The 19,303-nt window shown below is 41.4% G+C and overlaps 5 protein-coding genes across 5 annotated transcripts; 3 read left to right on the forward strand and 2 right to left on the reverse strand.

Annotated features, from left to right (window-relative positions):
• Positions 1–1,488: 1,488 nt before the first annotated feature.
• On the reverse strand, positions 1,489–4,643 carry ctrb.3 (chymotrypsinogen B, tandem duplicate 3). The gene is made up of 7 exons (XM_062471637.1): positions 4,489–4,643; positions 4,078–4,181; positions 3,798–3,877; positions 3,331–3,415; positions 2,750–2,930; positions 2,176–2,309; positions 1,489–1,777 (listed from the first exon to the last, which is right to left on the reverse strand). Exons 1-7 carry the CDS (start codon positions 4,538–4,540, stop codon positions 1,616–1,618), a joined length of 798 nt encoding a protein of 265 aa, XP_062327621.1. The 5' UTR covers positions 4,541–4,643; the 3' UTR covers positions 1,489–1,615.
• Positions 4,644–5,877: 1,234 nt separating this feature from the next.
• On the forward strand, positions 5,878–7,220 carry LOC134028324 (chymotrypsin A-like; the record flags this gene model as incomplete). Its single annotated transcript, XM_062471806.1, is given in 6 exon segments — positions 5,878–6,006; positions 6,109–6,188; positions 6,348–6,447; positions 6,589–6,769; positions 6,889–7,047; positions 7,216–7,220. Coding segments are annotated over 6 exon segments (654 nt in total), but the record flags the coding sequence as incomplete, so codon positions are not given.
• A 1,049-nt stretch (positions 7,221–8,269) lies between these two features.
• LOC134027900 (chymotrypsin A-like) lies at positions 8,270–10,998 on the forward strand. The gene is made up of 7 exons (XM_062471129.1): positions 8,270–8,346; positions 8,606–8,709; positions 8,879–8,958; positions 9,460–9,538; positions 9,646–9,826; positions 10,224–10,363; positions 10,577–10,998. Exons 1-7 carry the CDS (start codon positions 8,295–8,297, stop codon positions 10,736–10,738), a joined length of 798 nt encoding a protein of 265 aa, XP_062327113.1. The 5' UTR covers positions 8,270–8,294; the 3' UTR covers positions 10,739–10,998.
• A 3,193-nt stretch (positions 10,999–14,191) lies between these two features.
• On the forward strand, positions 14,192–16,451 carry LOC134027903 (chymotrypsin A-like). The gene is made up of 7 exons (XM_062471130.1): positions 14,192–14,330; positions 14,588–14,691; positions 14,876–14,955; positions 15,053–15,131; positions 15,446–15,626; positions 15,949–16,082; positions 16,230–16,451. The coding sequence occupies exons 1-7, from the start codon at positions 14,279–14,281 to the stop codon at positions 16,389–16,391; spliced, it is 792 nt and encodes a 263-aa protein (XP_062327114.1). The 5' UTR covers positions 14,192–14,278; the 3' UTR covers positions 16,392–16,451.
• A 294-nt stretch (positions 16,452–16,745) lies between these two features.
• Positions 16,746–18,695, reverse strand: agrp (agouti related neuropeptide). The gene is made up of 4 exons (XM_062471131.1): positions 18,590–18,695; positions 18,166–18,338; positions 17,842–17,933; positions 16,746–17,241 (listed from the first exon to the last, which is right to left on the reverse strand). Exons 1-4 carry the CDS (start codon positions 18,616–18,618, stop codon positions 17,047–17,049), a joined length of 489 nt encoding a protein of 162 aa, XP_062327115.1. The 5' UTR covers positions 18,619–18,695; the 3' UTR covers positions 16,746–17,046.
• Between the last annotated feature and the right edge of the window lie 608 nt (positions 18,696–19,303).

A 19,303-nucleotide genomic window follows, 5' to 3' on the forward strand; every position in this document is an offset into this window, starting at 1 on the left:
CCCAGAGTTGCTGCTTCCTGCAGACGTATGTGTGTCACTACTGCATGATAAATAAAGGTTTCTTCAAAAAAAAAAGAAATTGTGTTTCAGGCTCATTTAAAACTATTTATTTTCATGCATTACATTTCATAAATATCTCAATTTTGACGCTCTTTCGTTCAATGTGTCTGTCTCTTTCAGTCTCTCTCATCTTCTTCCCTGTCTATTCCTGCTATGTATCACTCCGGTCTCACTTTTTCTTCTTTACTGTAGCCTCCCCCTTGCCACATCTCTCCTTATTTCTGTTTCTATTCCTCCCTCCCTCCACTCCCCTCTCTCTCTTTCTCTTTCTTTCTCTCCCTCTCTCTGACCCCCCTCAGTCTTACCTCCTTGACATTAATAAGGGGATGCAGTCGAAGAAGACGTGAACGTTGTTACAGGGATGGGCCGGTACCCCAGGGTATTTGAGCATTACAGCTGCATGAGGGTCATTATGCATTTCCACTGATACCTCCACAGTCACAAATGTCCTCAAATCAATGAGGCCCAGGTTGGTACATGACAGAGGACAGAGATGGTACATGAGGGATTGTGGTTTCTCTCCATGTGTCTGTGTTCGTGTGTGTGCAAAGAAAGAGAGAAGGTGTGTGCGTATGTGCATTTGTGTATGGTTGTGTGAGCTGTTTCTACTGAGTAACATTTTCCTCACCTCTTCCTTCACCCTTGGAAAAGGTGTGCGACTCATTTGAACTGAATGCATGCATGAGATATAAGCAATCAAAGAAACACTGGTTAATAGGTGATTTCATCAGTGCATAATGTTACCATGTGAACGTCTTGAAAATGTTTAAGAAGCATTTTTTACTGTACGTTTGATCAAATCCTTTCTTGGTGAGAACCTAGCAGACCTTGTTTTTCAGCAGTAGCCCACCTGGTTACCACTCAGTTTCCTATCCACTTCAAAGCTAATATAGAGATGTTGCCATGGCACTGCTGGTTTTATGTAACAAATTGCAGCTCAGATTTGTTTTCCACTTGAAAACAATATAAAGATGTTTCCATGGCAATTACAGTTGCGAGATAAATGGTTGTTCAGAGCCATATGTGTTGCTTTGTCACCATCAAGGTTCAACTTGTCTCTGGCCTGTCTATTTTGGTTCAGTGAATGTGTCTTTTTTGTTTGTGTTTTGATCATCAACAGACACTTCTGTAGCTGCTGGACGGCTTTTATAAAAACTTTTTTTTTCTTTTTTGTTAAATCAATACTTGGATCAACTTCAGGCAAAAGGTGTGGGCATCATATGTTTTTGTTACGAAATTGGGATCTATTTGGTCAGTGGTTTGAACTTATGGCTTATGGTTAAGTTCCTTTTTGTTTACAGCAATACACCAATATCTTCCTAAACTTCACCGCAACAATGCATGGGCTAACAGCCCCCCCTTCTGGATCCTTTTGGTACCACGCTTTTCTTTACACAATAACAATGACCAGACGAGACAAAAATAATGTATGTTCATGTAGTTGTATTTGGTATACAAACCAGCACATGCCATTTTCCTTCTTAGCGACTAAAGCATGAGTGTTGATATGCTGGCCGGGTGTGGGATAATGGTAGGGGTAGCTGTGTCAGTCTTCTTAGTTGGCGGCCAGGATCTGGTCAGCCCAGGCGCGGAACTCGGTGACTCGAGCGTAGACAGCAGGGGTAGAGGTGGAGCAGCGGCTGCTTCCCCAGGACACAATACCGACCAGGGTCCACGCGTTGTCCTTCTCACAGACCAGAGGTCCACCAGAGTCACCCTGAGATAGAGAGGGGGCAAGAAGAGAGTTAGACTCGTCAACCATGGGATCCTTGGGGAACACAGTTCAAGTCTAAAAGGAAAGAATGAAAGGAGCAAATCTACAACAGAGGGAACATAAAGGGTACACAGGCAGACAGATTCAAAGAGGAGAGTGTGTGAAGGTGTACGAAAGGCGTCTGTGAAGTAATGTACTCAGCTGTAAGTTGATATATTCATTTAGCAGAACCTTTTTATCGAAAGCAACATACATGGAGGGATTTGAACCTATGACCTGCTGGTCTGCAGTCAAATGCTCTACTGAGTTACATCCATCTGCCCATGACAGTACAATTGAAGGAAAGGAGAAAGAATGAAGCCCAGATCCTGTAGATGAGAGAGTGGGCTGGAGGGGCTCACCATGCAGGAGGTGGCTCCAGCTCCACCAGCGCAGATCATGACGTCGGAAATGTTGCTGCCCCAGTGCTTCTTGCAAGACTCGTTGGACAGGAGGGGCAGGGCAGCCTGCTGCAGCAGGTTTGGAGTGTTGGGGGCTGGATGGGCGAGAGAAAGAAAGAGAGAGAGAGGATGGCACGTTAGAACCAGAGTGCAAATTACGGGGGGGTTTGGGGGGGGTCTGACCCCCCCTAATTAAGACTTGGACCCCCCCAAAAGAGGTAAAAACAACAGGTCAGGGGGGTTGATACACACCCTGGAGAAGAAGTTGACCCCCCCGCTGTCATTGTATAATTCGCACTCTGGTTAGAACTACCACCAATAAACCAAAAGTGAGGCAAAAAGAATCTGCAATGAATCACAAATCAAAATGCTAATTTGAACTCAGCTTCACTCCACCAGAGATGTACCTCTGTTTTAGAGGCTCTGAATGCGTATTTGATGGTTTTGCCATAGACTGTGCATGAGTTCTTTATGTAGGGTGCTGGGTGACAGAAGCATGGATCCTGAGGTTATGACTGGGCTGGCAGGGACTCACCGTTGTAGCGGGTCAGACCCCAGCCGGAGGTCACGCAGGTCATGCCAGGGGCAAAGACATCGCTGGACTCAGCCAGGCACACAGGGGACACGGTGCTGCCGAGGGTCACGGGCCTGGACAGCTTGATCAGGGTGATGTCGTTGTTGATGGTTCTAGGGTTCCACTTGGGGTGAGTGAAGACCTTTGGGAGTAGGTGGAGGGAGACGCGGTGTGTTCAAGTGACAGTTTAACCCAAGTACACTAACACATGATAACAGTAAAGGATGGAGCTTTGATATCGTACAAAGAAGCAGTGGATGGATGGCACTCCAACAAAAAGGTTTTGTGTGTTTGGGATAGGCTAGGGTTTTAGCTGTTCCTACATTTGAGCGAAAGGTTCAGTACACCGTCAAAGACATAAGACCGCCTCAAACTTAAAACGTAGTTATTGCTTGATGGTTCACTCAGGACGATGAAACCAAAGGTTTCAATTGGAAAATTACAGATTTACATGCACCTGCAATCATTTACATTTCTATCAGATACATGGCCTAATAATTGATAAATGTCTCATGGATAGAGTGGCATTGTTGTGTGCCTACCTTAGCAGGCTTGATGACCTGGATGGACTCAGTGTTGCTACTGCTGCCCTTGTTGTGCTCTCCCAGGATCACATTGTGAGAAGTCCTGAAATACAGCAAGGAAACCATGGAGCCTTTCTCATAATATCAACTCATTGCGGGCCCAACCGCAAAATGTCCACCTTTCAAAATACTTTCATAATACACCTCATAATAGTTTGTTTTCAGTTGCAGTATTTTGTTTGGAGGTGAATATCTAGTAACATTTAGAAGCATGTATGCAGTTATAGTTTATCTGTACTTAAACCGTTCCTTGGCACTAGCCACTAAAATAGAGTCATAACTTTGCACTTCTAATTCTTGATTGTCTGCTGAACTTACTACATGCACTATTTGTAAGCTGCTTTGAAGGAAAGTGTCTGCTAAATAAATAAGATGTTATATGTAGATATGTATCTGCTAAACAATAACTGAGGTGGCGCCCTCACCTGACGTTGCAGTGAGCGGCAGTGACAACCCAGTTCTCGTTGATCAGGGAACCTCCACAGAAGTGGAAGCCATTGGTTTGCTGAGGAAAAAGAAGATTGTAAGAGGTATGCTGGCTATAACCAGGCCTCTACTCAACAATACCTCTAAAAACATGTTTTATTTTTTCCAAAACAATTTTAGACCATGTTTGTGTCAAGTAAACAACCTATTGTAAGCACAATTTTGTCAAAAAAGAGAAAGAACTTGTTTTATCAGAGGGTGGCATTGACTGGCACTCACCTGCAGGGACACCTGCCAGGGCCAGGAGTGGGGCACGGCCTCCTCACCGTTGACGATGCGGGCGTAGCCGGTCACCTGGGGAGAAATGGCAGGGGTGCCGCAGCCTGGAGAAAATGAAAAAGTGGAATTATAGCGTACACATAGCCATGTGGAGCATTTGACTGCATATCAAAAGGTCCCAGGTTTAAATCTACTCCTATATCTTGCTTTGGCTGAAAGTGTCCCCTGAATTAATATTTGTTTTACATAACTCGATTTGCTGATGTCTACCCTACATATTATATTACATTTCTTTACGTTTGGATAAATACATAGGCCAGAATTTAAAATCTGAAAGTAAAAAGGTAAAAAAGCCTTGTACATGAATGACAGTAAACTCCACAACAGCAAAACGTTTAGTAACAAGTTTACCATAGGCGGCACTGACGAATGCGAGGCAAGACACGAACCAGAGGAAAGCCATTGTGAGAATGTACAGATCTGGGAGTAGGGGACCCTATTTATCCCCAAACCATGTCCCTGGTCCGCCAATGGGAGGCCAGAGTCTGTTTTTCACCCATCCTACTCGGGGTATATCTGGAAAACCTGTAGCAGCTGCTTATCAATGTTGGCCCATCACACTATTCTCAGGATCTTCTCAGGAACACATTTTGTCCTATTGTGGCTTGGTGCACCTTTCTGTGAAAATTCGCCAGTACTCAGTTTCCTTCCACACTGACACCTTCACTCAACTCAATAGAATAACATGCTTTTATTCAGACTAGAATCCTTGACAGACATGATTGTGTTTTTATTGTTACTGCAGTATCACTAATGTGAATATTAGTGATAAAATATTATCACTAATATTTTCCATATGTTGTCTGTTGTGTAGAGTGTAATTAAAGTGGCATTTTAATACATTCAGAGTATTCTCATTGTGTGACTTCTTTAGTCATCTGAACATGAAGAAGGTATTCAATAGGTCACCACTACATCTGTATGATACTGCAATATTCCCCAACCATTACTGTCAACACATTTAATTTCATTATATGGTTACATTTCTTATGTAAATATGCTTACATTTTAAACATGTTTTCTGTTATTTACATAATTGCTTTTCATGTACATGTATTAATTTATCAGACTTTTATTTCCAATATGACATACAAAAGTCCACATGGTAAGCGCAGCAGACAATCAAGCATTTATAATGCACAGTTCTCTCACCACCTGTGCCTGGTGAAATACAGACCGCTCCCTGGCACTAACCATGGTATAGTATGAATGTTAAATATCATGATTTAAATGTATTCTGCTTTTTAAAGTAATCGGTAGTAGTAATGTAAAGTAATGTAGTTGTAAAATAATTCATAATGATGTGCTTTTTCTTGTTATTTTGTAAAACCAATAAAGACATGTGAGAAAATGTTCCTTATTATCAGTAAAGCCTCAGGTTGCATCAGGGGGAGGGACACACAGGGGGACATGCAGTACCTGCTTTATAGTGCTCCTAAAAGAAATCCACAGAGATTGATAACCCCAATGCTAAAACATGGCCTTCCTCTGGTGTGTCTCCTGTCTTGCCTTCATCGTCTCTGTCTATGGTGAGAAAACTGTTCAGTGAACCTGAACTTCACAATAGCAAGGTTTGATTTTGGTAGATCTAATGTCAGAAGTAACTTGTTGAAGGTCAATTGAAAGCCTTTGTGTTTGTAGGCTGTGGTACTCCTGCCGTCCAGCCTATCATCTTTGGCTAGACAAATCAAGACAACAATGTTGCACACTCAGGAGTTATACTGTAGTTAAATGTGATAACCTGACCATGGGGTTCTATCATTAGGCTGTGGCTCACCTGCCGTCCAGCCTGTCATCACCGGCTACGCCCGCATCGTCAACGGTGAGGAGGCCGTGCCCCACTCCTGGCCCTGGCAGGTGTCCCTGCAGGTTATAACATACCGTAGCCGCACACGAGTGACGTTCATGATACCTGTGCGTATCAGCTCCTGTCAACCACACAGTAGATTCCATTGACCATGTTTCTATCAGGACTACACTGGCTTCCACTTCTGCGGTGGCTCCCTGATCAATGAGAACTGGGTCATCACTGCTGCCCACTGTGTTGTGATGTGAGTGCTTCAACCTGCAAAATACATTCTGCAAGAACTTCTATTGTTAAAATTACTTCATTGTAGTGCTTGATGTACTGAAAATGTGAGCTGTGTACCAAACATGGACAGAAATGAGGAGTCAGTATTGGAACAAATGGAACAGTGTTTCTGTTTCAGGACTTCTCACCGTGTCATTCTGGGAGAGCATGACCGCTCCTCCAATGCTGCGGATATTCGGACCATGAAGGTCGGAAAGCAAAAGTAGGCCTTTTAACCGGTATTGGAACAGTTATTTTTATTGTGTAAATATATGTTATTAATATCGTAAGTGGAGTATGTTCATGTGAGGCCTGAGTGTGTGCAACACAGTCTACATACTGGCAAATAGGCAGAACATTTTATTCCATTCCATCGACAGGTCTTCAAGCACCCCAAATACAATGGTTTCACCATCAACAACGACATCACCCTGATCAAGCTGGCCAGCCCCGCTCAGATGGGTCTCCGTGTGTCCCCTGTGTGTGTTGCTGAGACCGGTGACAACTTCCCCGGTGGCATGAAGTGTGTGACCTCTGGCTGGGGTCTGACCCGCTGTAATGGTAAGCAGGACCATGTCACATGTCCATTGCTGAACATCCCTGTGGAAACTTTACTCAGAATAAATTGGAGACGAGCATGTCCATTTAACGCTGATGCCCTTCGTGACCCCTCCCTCCAGCCCCCGACACCCCCGCCCTGCTGCAACAGGCTGCTCTCCCTCTGCTGACCAAGTCCAGCGTTTCAGCGCCAGCAAGATCACCAACCCTGGTCCTCAGGGAACCCCTGTCCTGCATTTTTAAGATGTTTCTTGGCTCCGACACACCTAATTCAAATGCATGTCACCAGGCTTCTACAGATCTCGATAACGAGCCGAAATGTTTTGAATCAAGAGATGATGTCACCTTACTTATTTTACTACATATTTTAAATATATCCTTTTTAATGAAGTCCTGTGCTTGTATTATTGGATGCAGACTGCACTCAAAGTGTATTTTGTGTATTTCAGGGTGACTCTAGTCAGTATTATTATTTGCCTATTTAACCAAGGGATTTTCGTAACTGAAATGTTCCTAAAGTAACATTAGAATATTAAGATGTCTTGTAAAATTTTTTGTGTGAGACATTGAAATGTGCCAATGTAAACAAAGTATTATCTGAGTCATGATGACTAACCAAAAACTTGACCAAGGATATACAGCGTACTGCAGTCAGCTATTTGATTGAGGGGATGAAGGAGGATTAGGAAAGTTTTAGGGTCTCACCCCTCTTTGCACTTTTTGCAAAGGAATGAAATAGCACAAATTGTCCATTGTTGGGAGAATGAATAGGCTTGTTCCAAAATCAAATGCTTAAAGAAATACATTAATCTAAGAAGATTTAGTACACTAAAGAAAGAATATGTAGTGGATATGGTGCTCCCACCACATCCACAACATGCTTTTTTCATATTGAGGATTTTGCTTGTACAATACAGTATGGGTAGCATTGCATATTACTCAGGACAAGTCAATGTCCTGGGAATGGGTCAGGTGTGTACTACAGTAGTGACCTTGTGTTGTGTACTTGTCTTATCAATACAACATGTACAAGCCTCAGTTAACATATTAACACTTTTAAACAGTTTGGATGAAAATGTTTCAAAGAAAATCTTCGACTGACGCCCTACAACATTCATTGAATTGAATCTCATTCCAAGAATCATAATTTAAGGAAACTTCCAGGATGGAAAAAAGCTAGACTGTTTATCTCTCAAGTTGTAAACCAGTCCAATTGAGTGTATTTTGCTACTGTTGCTGATCCTGACAGATTACTCACACACTCTGCCCTGAGCAAGCACATTTTAAAGTTACATTTAATTAAGCAAGACAAGTTACGCCTGTACACTTGGGAACAATTGAAAAAATGAATTTCACTTACTCCTCCTCAATGGTAAATATCAGAAAGCATGGTGACTGCTAAGGCCATGGTCTATTTCTATGGAAAGGTTTATGTAATCTTTCTATTGCAAGGTGTACATTATCCCACAAGTCTGGCCCTCGGGTATAAAAGACCCTCAGAAAAGACAAATCCCACCAAGCTTCAAACATGGCCTGTCTCCTGATCCTTTCCTGCCTTGCCTTTGTTGGTGCAGTCTACGGTATAAGAACTTTCAGACTTTCTCTGGTTTTGTCACTGAGTGGTACTGCTTGTAATGCTCTCACACACCTTAAACTGACTTACGGCATAGGAGTTGAATGTTCAAGGGATTTGCAGTCTTTGAAGTTTTTACCAGTACAATTTTTTTTTTGTATGTCTTAATGTATGCTAACCAAATGTAGACAAATCAATACAACAATGTTGCACACTCAGGAGTTATACTGTAGTTAAATGTGATGACCATGGGGTTCTATCATTAGGCTGTGGCTCACCTGCCATCCAGCCTGTCATCACCGGCTACGCCCGCATCGCCAACGGTGAGGAGGCCGTGCCCCACTCCTGGCCCTGGCAGGTGTCCCTGCAGGTAATGCCGAAAGTTTTGATCAATCAGCAGTCCTTTGAAATGTTACATTTTTGTGAACAATAATGAGATTCAAGTAATTATCCTTCCAAAATTATTTCTCATAATGTATCTAAAACTAGATGTATGTTTGAAATGGAATAACTTAAAAAAATGATGTATTTTATTGCAGGACTTCGCTGGCTTCCACTTCTGTGGTGGCTCCCTGATCAATGAAAACTGGGTCATCACTGCTGCCCGCTGTGCTGTGAAGTGAGTACTGTATTACCTTGTTATGGTCTCCATGGTGATACAGATCATGAGGGTTCCTCCGGAAGGAGGACCCTATTGTTATTGGTGGTATTATTATGATAATGCTGTTTCTATGGGAGTCAATGGCAGCCCCTAGACCAGTAATGTAAAAGTTGAGAAATTTGGCATGTTGAAACTGCAGAGTATTAGTAACTACCATACCAAACATGGCCCATGTGAGACAATAGATGGCGCTACAGGCCACGCCCCAATTTGTCAATTTTCAAAGTGATGCCATTGGCAGCCCAAAGGTCCCAACATTCACATATTTAGTATACATGCATTATTTCTAACAAAAAAGCCTCAAGAACCTATAATGGCAGCCATATTGGATGTTTCTGTACAGTAAAGATTTGTCCAAAACCGCCATCCGCCATGTACGGTGAACATTTAATTTTTTTTACAAATATCTTCTTAGGAACCATAACTCCAACTGACTTAAAATTCAGTATGCATGTGTAGGCCACATCACAGTGTCATCCTGGGAGAGCATGACCGCTCTTCCAAAGCTGAGGACATTCAGACCATTAAGGTCGATAAGGTAAAAAAACAACAAGCAAGCTGCACAATACTTAGTAGAATGAAATCCTTTCTATCTGGTCCTGGTTCACTGGGATGCTGATTGGGGCAATATGATTTGACCGACAGGTCTTCCAGCACCCGAAATACAATAGCTTCATCGATAACAACGACATCACCCTGATCAAGCTGGCCAGCCCCGCTCAGATGGGTCTCCGTGTGTCCCCTGTGTGTGTTGCTGAGACTGGTGACAACTTCCCCGGTGGCTTGACGTGTATGACCTCTGGCTGGGGTCTGACCTGCCACAATGGTAAAGTATAATCTTTATATCAAGCTCATGATTGCACCATGTCTACTTATGTTTAAGGCCTCCATTCTTTAAGTATTCGATTATTTAATCAGTTCCAGTAACTGTGAAACATCAACCATCTATGGATAACCATAAGATGGATTGTTGTGACTTTTATGAAGGCACTCTGTTCTTGTCATAGACAACAAAAAAATGCTTATTTATGCTTTTTATTTCCTTACTTTATTATTCATTTATTATCCCTTATGAATGGGCCACTTTTACATGAATGCTTTCTGTGCCTTTCTGTAATCTAAATATAACATGTTCTGCATTCAAATCATCTGTTTCTGACAAATGCATTTGTTGACTTCAGGAATGTATTTTGCACATTAAAATATGATTTCCCTCCCGCCAGCCCCTGACACTCCCGCCCTGCTGCAACAGGCTGCTCTCCCTCTGCTGACCAACTCTGAGTGCGAGGGTTTCTGGGGCAGCAACATTCGCGACACCATGATCTGCGCTGGTGCCTCTGGTACCTTTGGTGCCTTCTGCAAGGTGAGGCTCTTTCAAACTTTGTCCCCGAAGGATTCTACCAAGAGATGATGTCACAATACTTTGAACATGTTTTAAATATTTGTAAAGCTCTCTCTTGGAAGTCGCTTTGGATCAAAGCGTCTGCTAAATGCATAAATGTAAATATATCCTTGAAGTCCTGTGCTTGTATAATTGGATGCAGACTGAACTCAAAGTGTATTGTGTGTATTTCAGGGTGACTATGGTGGCCCCCTGGTCTGTGAGAAGGCTGGTGCCTGGACTCTGGTAGGTGTCGTGTCCTGGGACGATGGCGACTGCACCGCCTCCCTGCCCGGAGTGTACGCCCGCGTCTCTGTGTTCCGTGCCTGGGCCGACCAGATCATCGCTGCCAACTAAAGTTGTGATCACTACTAAAATGATCAATGATAAATAAACATCTTTGTTTATATAAGATTGTTTACAACTATAAAATTATTCACTTGTTGTTGACCAGCAAAGCATGAAGGCAGACATAAGTTTTAGACCTCAATACAGCTCATATTAGCATCTAAAATGTGAGTGTGACTATATGTAACTATCAATTAATGAACAGTATTAATGCATACTACATCATCGTTTAAAATGTCAGTTTAAAGACAACTTGCTTTTCAATTACACACATGTTTTATTGATTAGAGTTTGATAGAATTACAATGTTCTATTTGAACAAAATGACAATAACAATAACACAGGATCTTCTCAGGAACACATTTTGTCCTCATGTGGCTTGGTGCACCTTTCTGTGAACATTCGTCAGTACTCTGTTTCCTTCCACACTGACACCTTCACTCAACTCAATAGAATAAATTAATGCTTTTATTCAGACTATAATCCTTGACAGACATGATTGTGTTTTTATTGTTACTGCAGTATCACTAATGTGGGCCATGCTTTTCTAATATGATATCATATTTTCCATATGTTGTCTGTTGTGTAGAGTGTAATTAAAGTGGCATTTTAATACATTCAGAGTATTCTCATTGTGTGACTTCTTTATTCATCTGAACATGAAGAAGGTATTCAATAGGTCACCACTACATCTGTATGATACTGCAATATTCCCCAACCATTACTGTCAACACATTTAATTTCATTATATGGTTACATTTCTTATGTAAATATGCTTACATTTTAAACATGTTTTCTGTTATTTACATAATAGTTTTACATGTACATGTATTAATTTATCAGACTTTTATTTCCAATATGACATACAAAAGTCCACATGGTAAGCGCAGCAGACAATCAAGCATTTATAATGCACAGTTCTCTCACCATTATAGGGAGTTATGTCAAAGGACAGTCTGTGTTGCAAGACCTGGTATGTAAAATGTTGCACTATTGAGTTGGGATGTTGATGCACTGTGCCTGGTGAAATACAGACCGCTCCCTGGCACTAACCATGGAAATACTGTTCAACCAAGCACTTCTGATCCTTGATTATTGTATGCACTATTTATATGTCTATTTGTATGAAAGCATCTGCTATATAAATACAAATGTAAATACCTCTAAAACGATTGAACCTACAACTGCTTGCTTTCAATGTCAAAGAAATGTACTTGAACACTAAAGGTTCTGCCATAACAAAATGAAAACCCTTCAATGCATAGTATAGTATGAATGTTAAATATCATGATTTAAATGTATTCTGCTTTTTAAAGTAATCGGTAGTAGTAATGTAAAGTAATGTAGTAGTAAAATAATTCATAATGATGTGCTTTTTCTTGTTATTTTGTAAAACCAATAAAGACATGTGAGAAAATGTTCCTTATTATCAGTAAAGCCTCAGGTTGCATCAGGGGGAGGGACACACAGGGGGACATGCAGTACCTGCTTTATAGTGCTCCCAGGGGCGTAGCCAGAAAAATATTTTTGTGTAGGCCTAGAAAAATATTGTGACGTCACGAGAGGCTGGGTCCTGGAGGGGTGCTACATTCCCCGGAGGTGGCTGCAGCCCTGAGCAGCTGTGGCTCCCTCTGCTGGGGGAGCCGGGACCTCCATCCCTCCCTAAAAACGGGGCATTCCCGCACACCTGAAACTGATCAGACCCTGATGACCTAAAGGGTTGGGTTAAAGAGGGAGAGCCACAGTTAGGTGGGCAGAGTGGGGTTTGGTGAAGAGATGGAGTCCTGCGCCTAGAAGAGGTGCCGTTTACGTTTTTTTGGAATCCTATGTAAGATTTTGAAGTTTTTTTGTTAATTCTGAGGATCTTTAATAAACCCCTTGTTTTGTTCGACCCCGGTGTCCTCGCACTATTTTGAGCTGTCCTGCTGAGGGCTGTGTAGCCTCTCGTGGCGTATGGATAGGTAACTTTTCTTTTTTTTTTTTACTTATTTACTTTGCAATGTGTACTCGGTGCATAATTTTTGGGAGATATTTTCGTCTTTGGGTAGGCCTTAGAACAAATTGGGTAGGCCTGTGCCTACCCAGGCCTACCCGTGGCTACGCCCCTGAGTGCTCCTAAAAGAAATCCACAGAGATTGATAACCCCAATGCTAAAACATGGCCTTCCTCTGGTTTGTCTCCTGTTCAGTGATAATATGAACCTGAACTTCAGAATAGCAAGGTTTGATTATGGCAGATCTAATGTCAGAAGTAACTTGTTGAAGGTCAATTGAAAGCCTTTGTGTTTGTAGGCTGTGGTACTACAGCCATCCAGCCTGTCGTCGTTGGCTAGACAAATCAATATAACAATGTTGCACACTCAGGAGTTATACTGTAGTTAAATGTGATAACATGACCATGTGGTTCTATCATTAGGCTGTGGCTCACCTGCCTTCCAGCCTGTCATCACCGGCTACGCCCGCATCGTCAACGGTGAGGAGGCCGTGCCCCACTCCATGCCGGGAGTGTACGCACTGAGCTTCGTGCCTGGGCTGACCAGATCATTGCTACCAACTAAGGTTGTCAGAATTGTTTTCAGTTTTATTTCATCCTGAATAAAACAAGTGTCTAGTCAGTATTATTATTTGCCTTTTTAACCAGGGGATTTTCGTGACTGAAATGTTCCTAAAATAACATTAGAATATTAAGATGTCTTATATAAAATATTGTGTGAGACGTTGAAATGTGCAGGAATGAAATAGCACAAATTGTCCATTGTTGGGAGAATTAATAGGCTTGTTCCAAAATCAAATGCTTAAAGAAACACATTAATCTATTAATTGAAGATTTAGTAGACGAAAGAAAGAATATGTAGTGGATATGGTGCTCCCACCACATCCACTACATGCTTTTTTCATAATGAGGATTTTGCTTGTACAATACAGTATGGGTAGCATTGCATATTACTCAGGACAAGTCAATGTCCTGGGAATGGGTCAGGTGTGTACTACAGTAGTGACCTTGTGTTGTGTACTTGTCTTATCAATACAACATGTACAAGCCTCAGTTAACATATTAACACTTTTAAACAGTGTGGATGAACATGTTTAAAAGAAAATCTTCTACTGAAGCTTTACCACAGTCATTGAATTGAATCTCATTCCAAGAATCATAATTTAAGGAAACTTCCAGGATGGAAAAAAGCTAGACTGTTTATCTCTCAAGTTGTAAACCAGTCCAATTGAGTGTATTTTGCTACTGTTGCTTATCCTGACAGATTACTCACACACTCTGCCCTGAGCAAGCACATTTTAAAGTTACATTTAATTAAGCAAGACAAGTTACGCCTGTACACTAGGGAACAATTGAAAAAATGAATTTCACTTACTCCTCAATGGTAAATATCAGAAAGCATGGTGACTGCTAAGGCCATGGTCTATTTCTATGGAAAGGATGATGTAATCTTTCAATTGCAAGGTGTACAGTATCCCACAAGTCAACAGATAAGATACGTCTGGCCCTCAGGTATAAAAGACCCTCAGAAAAGACTAATCCCACCAAGCTTCAAACATGGCCTGTCTCCTGATCCTTTCCTGCCTTGCCTTTGTTGGTGCAGTCTACGGTATAAGAACTTTCAGACTTTCTCTGGTTTTGTCATTGAGTGGTACTGCTTGTAATGCTCTCACACACCTTAAACTGATTTACGGCATAGGAGTTGAATGCTCAAGGCATTTTAGGCTTTGTAGTTTCTACCAGTGCAAATATTTTTGGGATGTCTTAATGTATGCTAACCAAATTTAGACAAATCAGGACAACAATGTTGCACACGCAGGAGTTATACTCTAGTTAAATGTGATAACTATGGGGTTCTATCATTAGGCTGTGGCTCACCTGCCGTCCAGCCTGTCATCACCGGCTACGCCCGCATCGTCAATGGTGAGGAGGCCGTGCCCCACTCCTGGCCCTGGCAGGTGTCCCTGCAGGTAATGCGGAAAGTTTTGATCAATCAGCAGTCCTTTGAAATGTTCAATTATTGTGAATAAAATACAATTAATGATATTCAAATAATTATTCTTACAGACTAATTTATCATAATGTGTCTGGAACTAGATGTTTGAACTAGATGTTTGAAATGGAACCATTTTTTTATTATATATTTTATTGCAGGACTACACTGGCTTCCACTTCTGCGGAGGCTCCCTGATCAATGAGAACTGGGTCATCACTGCTGCCCATTGTGGTGTGAAGTGAGTACTGTATTACCTGTTATGGTCTCCATGGTGACACAGATCATTAGGGTTCCTCCGGATACAGCTGTGTACTGACTAGAAAGGTCTGTTTCAGGACTTCTCACCGTGTCATCCTGGGAGAGCATGACCGCTCTTCCAACGCTGAGGACATTCAGACCATGAAGATCGGCAAGGTAAAAAAACAACAAGCAAGCTGCACAATACTTACATTTACATTTAGTAATTTAGCAGACGTTCTTATCCAGAGCGACTTACAGTAAGTACATTCCCCCGAGGCAAGTAGGGTGAAGTGCCTTGTCCAAGGACACAACGTCATTTTGCACGGCCGGGAATCGAGCTGGCAACCTTTAGATCACTAGCCCGATTCCCTAACCACTCAGCCACCTGACTCCCTTACTTAGTAGATACTTAGTAGAATGAAGTCATTTCTAGCTGGTTGGTACTGTGGACTGAGATGCTGATTGGGGCAATATGATTTGACCGACAGGTCTTCAAGCACCCCAAATACAATGGTTTCACCATCAACAACGACATCACCCTGATCAAGCTGGCCAGCCCCGCTCAGATGGGTCTCCGTGTGTCCCCTGTGTGTGTTGCTGAGACCGGTGACAACTTTCCTGGTGGCATGAAGTGTGTGACCTCTGGCTGGGGTCTGACCCGCCACAATGGTAAAGTATAATCTTTATATCAAGCTCATGACTGCACCAGGTATACTGTATTTATGTTTTAGGCCATATAAAACTGTGAAACATCAACCATCAATGGATAACCATAAGATGGATTTTTTGTTTTTTTGTTTACTTTTTTGTAAATGTATTATCCTTTATTAATGGGTTATTCCATTGAGTCACTTTTACATGAATGCTTTCTGTGCCTTTCTGTAATCTAAATATAACATGTTCTGCATTCAAATAATTTGTTTCTTACAAATGCATTTGTTGACTTCATGAATGTATTTTGCACATTAAAATATGATTTCCCTCCCTCCAGCCCCTGACACCCCCGCCCTGCTGCAACAGGCTGCTCTCCCTCTGCTGACCAACACGGAGTGCCAGCGTTTCTGGGGCAGCAAGATCACCAACCTCATGATCTGCGCTGGTGCCTCTGGTGCCTCCTCCTGCATGGTGAGACTCTTTCAAACTCTGTCCCCGAAGGATTCTACCAAGAGATGATGTCACATTACTTTGAACATGTTTTAAATATATCCCTGAAGTCCTGTGCTTGTATTATTGGATGCAGACTGAACTCAAAGTGTATTTTGTGTATTTCAGGGTGACTCTGGTGGCCCCCTGGTCTGTGAGAAGGCTGGTGCCTGGACTCTGGTTGGTATCGTGTCCTGGGGCAGTGGCACCTGCACCCCCTCCATGCCCGGAGTGTACGCTCGCGTCACTGAGCTCCGTGCCTGGGCCGACCAGATCATCGCTGCCAACTAAAGTTGTGATCACTACTAAAAGTTTCACTTTGGTCATCAATAAACATCTTTGTTTATCTAAGATTGTTTAAGACTATAACATTATTTACTTGTTGTTGAACAGCAAAGCATGGAAGGCAGACATAAGTTTTAGACCTCAATACAGAGTATATGTAACTATCAATAAATGAACAGTATTAATGCATACTACATCATCATTTAAAATGTCAGTTTAAAGACAACTTGGTTTGCAATTACAAAAAATATATATTTATGAGAGTATGATAAAATTACAATGTTCTATTTGAATAAAATAACAATAACGCTATTAAGGCAAATTGCACAAAAACACTACAAAAAAAACAACAACTTTTGTCCAAATCTTTCCTTTTAATCATGACTTAAATTCTCCATCAGATGAATAAACATAGACATTAGCCTCTTGATCATAAGTAACATTTTCTGTTTCATTGCATTGTAAATTCAAACCGAAAGGATTATACATATGTTAGAATACATAACAAATGAAATCACACAGAGGAATAAAGAATAGACTCACCCATTGAGTCTGCATATCTTTTTGGTCTCATAGGAATATACCTATAACACTATGTTCAGTATAGTCAGAATTGGTTGGCAATGGGACAAAGATGGGGTGGAGGGGGCAGTGGATTGTACTAAGTGCGTCCATGGGTACAGTCCTGTCCAACCCGGCGACAGGAGCAATAGGCTCCGTAGAAGCGGCAGTGACAGGTGTCACATGGTTCACAGCAAGGCAGGTGGTGGCCCTGCTGGCAGAACTGAAAGTGGGGGATACAACGTCGAGGTGAACGCATAGCTCTGCTCTGGAGCTGTACTGCCTCAGCATCATCCTGGTGACACAATACACACACACACGTGCATAGACACACAAACATGCAAACACATACATGCACACATGTATACATACACACAAACAGAAAACAGACAAAACAAATACATACATACAACATATTAGACTTAGTTCCGAGGATTCAGTCACATTATAAAAATAATGTATTGTTCTCATCATTTATAATAATTCTTGTTCTGTCTACCAGATGCTCTGCTATTATTATCATTTTTATGAAATCACATTAAGCATTTGTGACGTGCAGTTGAAAAAATACCCTTTGTATCATAGTAGCTTGGTGGCACACTATTTTATGGTCTATATTCTAACACGTATTTATGTAACCTATCACGCTGATTCTTGAAGGCACCGTTTTAATTTACAGACTATCACAACACTATATCAAAATAAAAATTATAATAATTATATACAGAAAAAATATGAATCCAAAATAAATAAATAAGTGAAACAAGTATTGTGGGCTTGTCATCTCATCCTTTGTCAAATGCCGTTAAGTTGCTTAACCCACTTATTGTCCATCTAAATATATATGGTCACTACATCATTACGTTACTCATACACATTATGCACACACACAAACCTCATCATAAGATCCTGTGTCCACCATCATCTGCTCCTCCTCAAATTCAGTTCTGAAATGCACTGGATCCACACTGGATACGGAGATTTTCCCTATGGAAACAAAGTTTTCAGTTAAATTCCTACCTTTTTATTTCCCCATAAAATAAATACAAATCTAAGAAACTGATTGGAATTAGTGGGCGGTACAGTCGGATTCTAAGGCATTTTAGTGTTTCTCACATGAAAGTACAGTATTTGTATGCATTGATCATTTCCTAATGCTATTTGTAACTGTGCCCTGGTTAAATGAATGTATTTTCAGTTAAAGTCTGACACCACTAACCTATATCTGGGAGGAAAGAGTCCTCGCTCCTTCTCAGGCTGGGATGAGTGTCATCCAAACGCATGTTGCCATGGACCAGCCCAGATGCCATGTGGATGAGATTGAGCGTCCACCAGAAGAGTATCATTGAGTTGAGCATGCTGACCGAATGCAACAATCCAAAGTTTATTTCTCTATGAGGAAAGAAAGGATGGGTTTAATGGAATGCACACTGTAATATTTAGTCACAGTCTCATCATGCAGTTGTTTAAATTGACTGGACCTCAGAGTCCCATGTCCAGAACAAAATAACAAAGATGGCCAACTGGCTAGGACAGACACACAGAGAAAGAGACGGAAAAAAAGATGAAAGAAGAACAACGCAAAGAGAGAGAGAGAGTCAGAGAGAGAGACAGAAAGAGAAGTGTCAAGTAATTCCACTAACCTGTAGTCCAATGAATTCCTCTTCTCCATTTAGAACTCTGAGGGTTTCTTTATAAAGAGCCATCCTTGATCTAATGTAATGGTGGTGGAAGGGGAGTGGTCATTATGAAGCCTCTTTTTCAACCTCAAGAGCTTTAGGGCCCATAATACGAACACACAGAAGTCAACTTAAAAAAATGCGAGTGATGTTAATAATAACAATGATCACCATTAGTACACTGTCCGGTGGTTTGACCCCAATAATATTTATAGACAGGGTCTCTGGTGTTGATATATTGTGCTGCTTAAAAAAACAGAAATACCTCACGTGCATGATAACAGGGACAAAACATATATTAGGTTCCTCTGTGTGTCTTTGGCTCACCTAATTGTTTTCTTTGTGGACATGCTGACATATTGATCAGAATGTTATGGTTCACAGGAAAAGAAACTGCGTCATTCTGGTTCTTCCATTAGAAGGCACCCACTTAGTGTTGGAACTGGAACATCTTCAGATAGGAGCTAGTTCATCCACCATATATGCCACTTAACCTCTTAGTGAAATACCCAGAATCCAAATCACAGTCACATAGTCCTGTAATGAAACTCAAAATAGTGCACTCAGCACAAATCAAATCAATTTTTTATGTGTGCACATAATGTACGTGGATTAAAGTTGTTATTTTAGCTGTGATACATTCATTATATAATTCATCAACAATTCTGCAGTACAACA

The sequence above is a fragment of the Osmerus eperlanus genome, chromosome 10 (assembly GCF_963692335.1).
Source record: "Osmerus eperlanus chromosome 10, fOsmEpe2.1, whole genome shotgun sequence".
Classification (NCBI taxonomy): Eukaryota; Metazoa; Chordata; class Actinopteri; order Osmeriformes; family Osmeridae; genus Osmerus; species Osmerus eperlanus.

Bases quoted from the DNA above. Each gene is read 5' to 3' on its own strand.
- LOC134027903 (XM_062471130.1), top strand. From the start codon at position 14,279: ATGGCCTGTCTCCTGATCCTTTCCTGCCTTGCCTTTGTTGGTGCAGTC. The intron at 14,692-14,875 runs GTAATGCGGAAA...ATTTTATTGCAG, and splicing joins CCTGGCAGGTGTCCCTGCAG to GACTACACTGGCTTCCACTT. The intron at 14,956-15,052 runs GTGAGTACTGTA...GGTCTGTTTCAG, and splicing joins GCTGCCCATTGTGGTGTGAA to GACTTCTCACCGTGTCATCC.
- LOC134027900 (XM_062471129.1), top strand. From the start codon at position 8,295: ATGGCCTGTCTCCTGATCCTTTCCTGCCTTGCCTTTGTTGGTGCAGTC. The intron at 8,347-8,605 runs GTATAAGAACTT...TTCTATCATTAG, and splicing joins CTTTGTTGGTGCAGTCTACG to GCTGTGGCTCACCTGCCATC. The intron at 9,827-10,223 runs GTAAAGTATAAT...CCCTCCCGCCAG, and splicing joins GGGTCTGACCTGCCACAATG to CCCCTGACACTCCCGCCCTG.
- ctrb.3 (XM_062471637.1), bottom strand. From the start codon at position 4,540: ATGGCTTTCCTCTGGTTCGTGTCTTGCCTCGCATTCGTCAGTGCCGCC. The intron at 3,878-4,077 runs GTGAGTGCCAGT...CTTTTTCCTCAG, and splicing joins CCTGGCAGGTGTCCCTGCAG to CAAACCAATGGCTTCCACTT. The intron at 2,931-3,330 runs GTAGGCACACAA...CTACTCCCAAAG, and splicing joins AGGTCATCAAGCCTGCTAAG to GTCTTCACTCACCCCAAGTG.
- agrp (XM_062471131.1), bottom strand. From the start codon at position 18,618: ATGGAGAAGAGGAATTCATTGGACTACAG. The intron at 18,339-18,589 runs GTTAGTGGAATT...CTTTCCTCATAG, and splicing joins AGGAATTCATTGGACTACAG to AGAAATAAACTTTGGATTGT. The intron at 17,934-18,165 runs GTTAGTGGTGTC...TTGTTTCCATAG, and splicing joins CTCTTTCCTCCCAGATATAG to GGAAAATCTCCGTATCCAGT.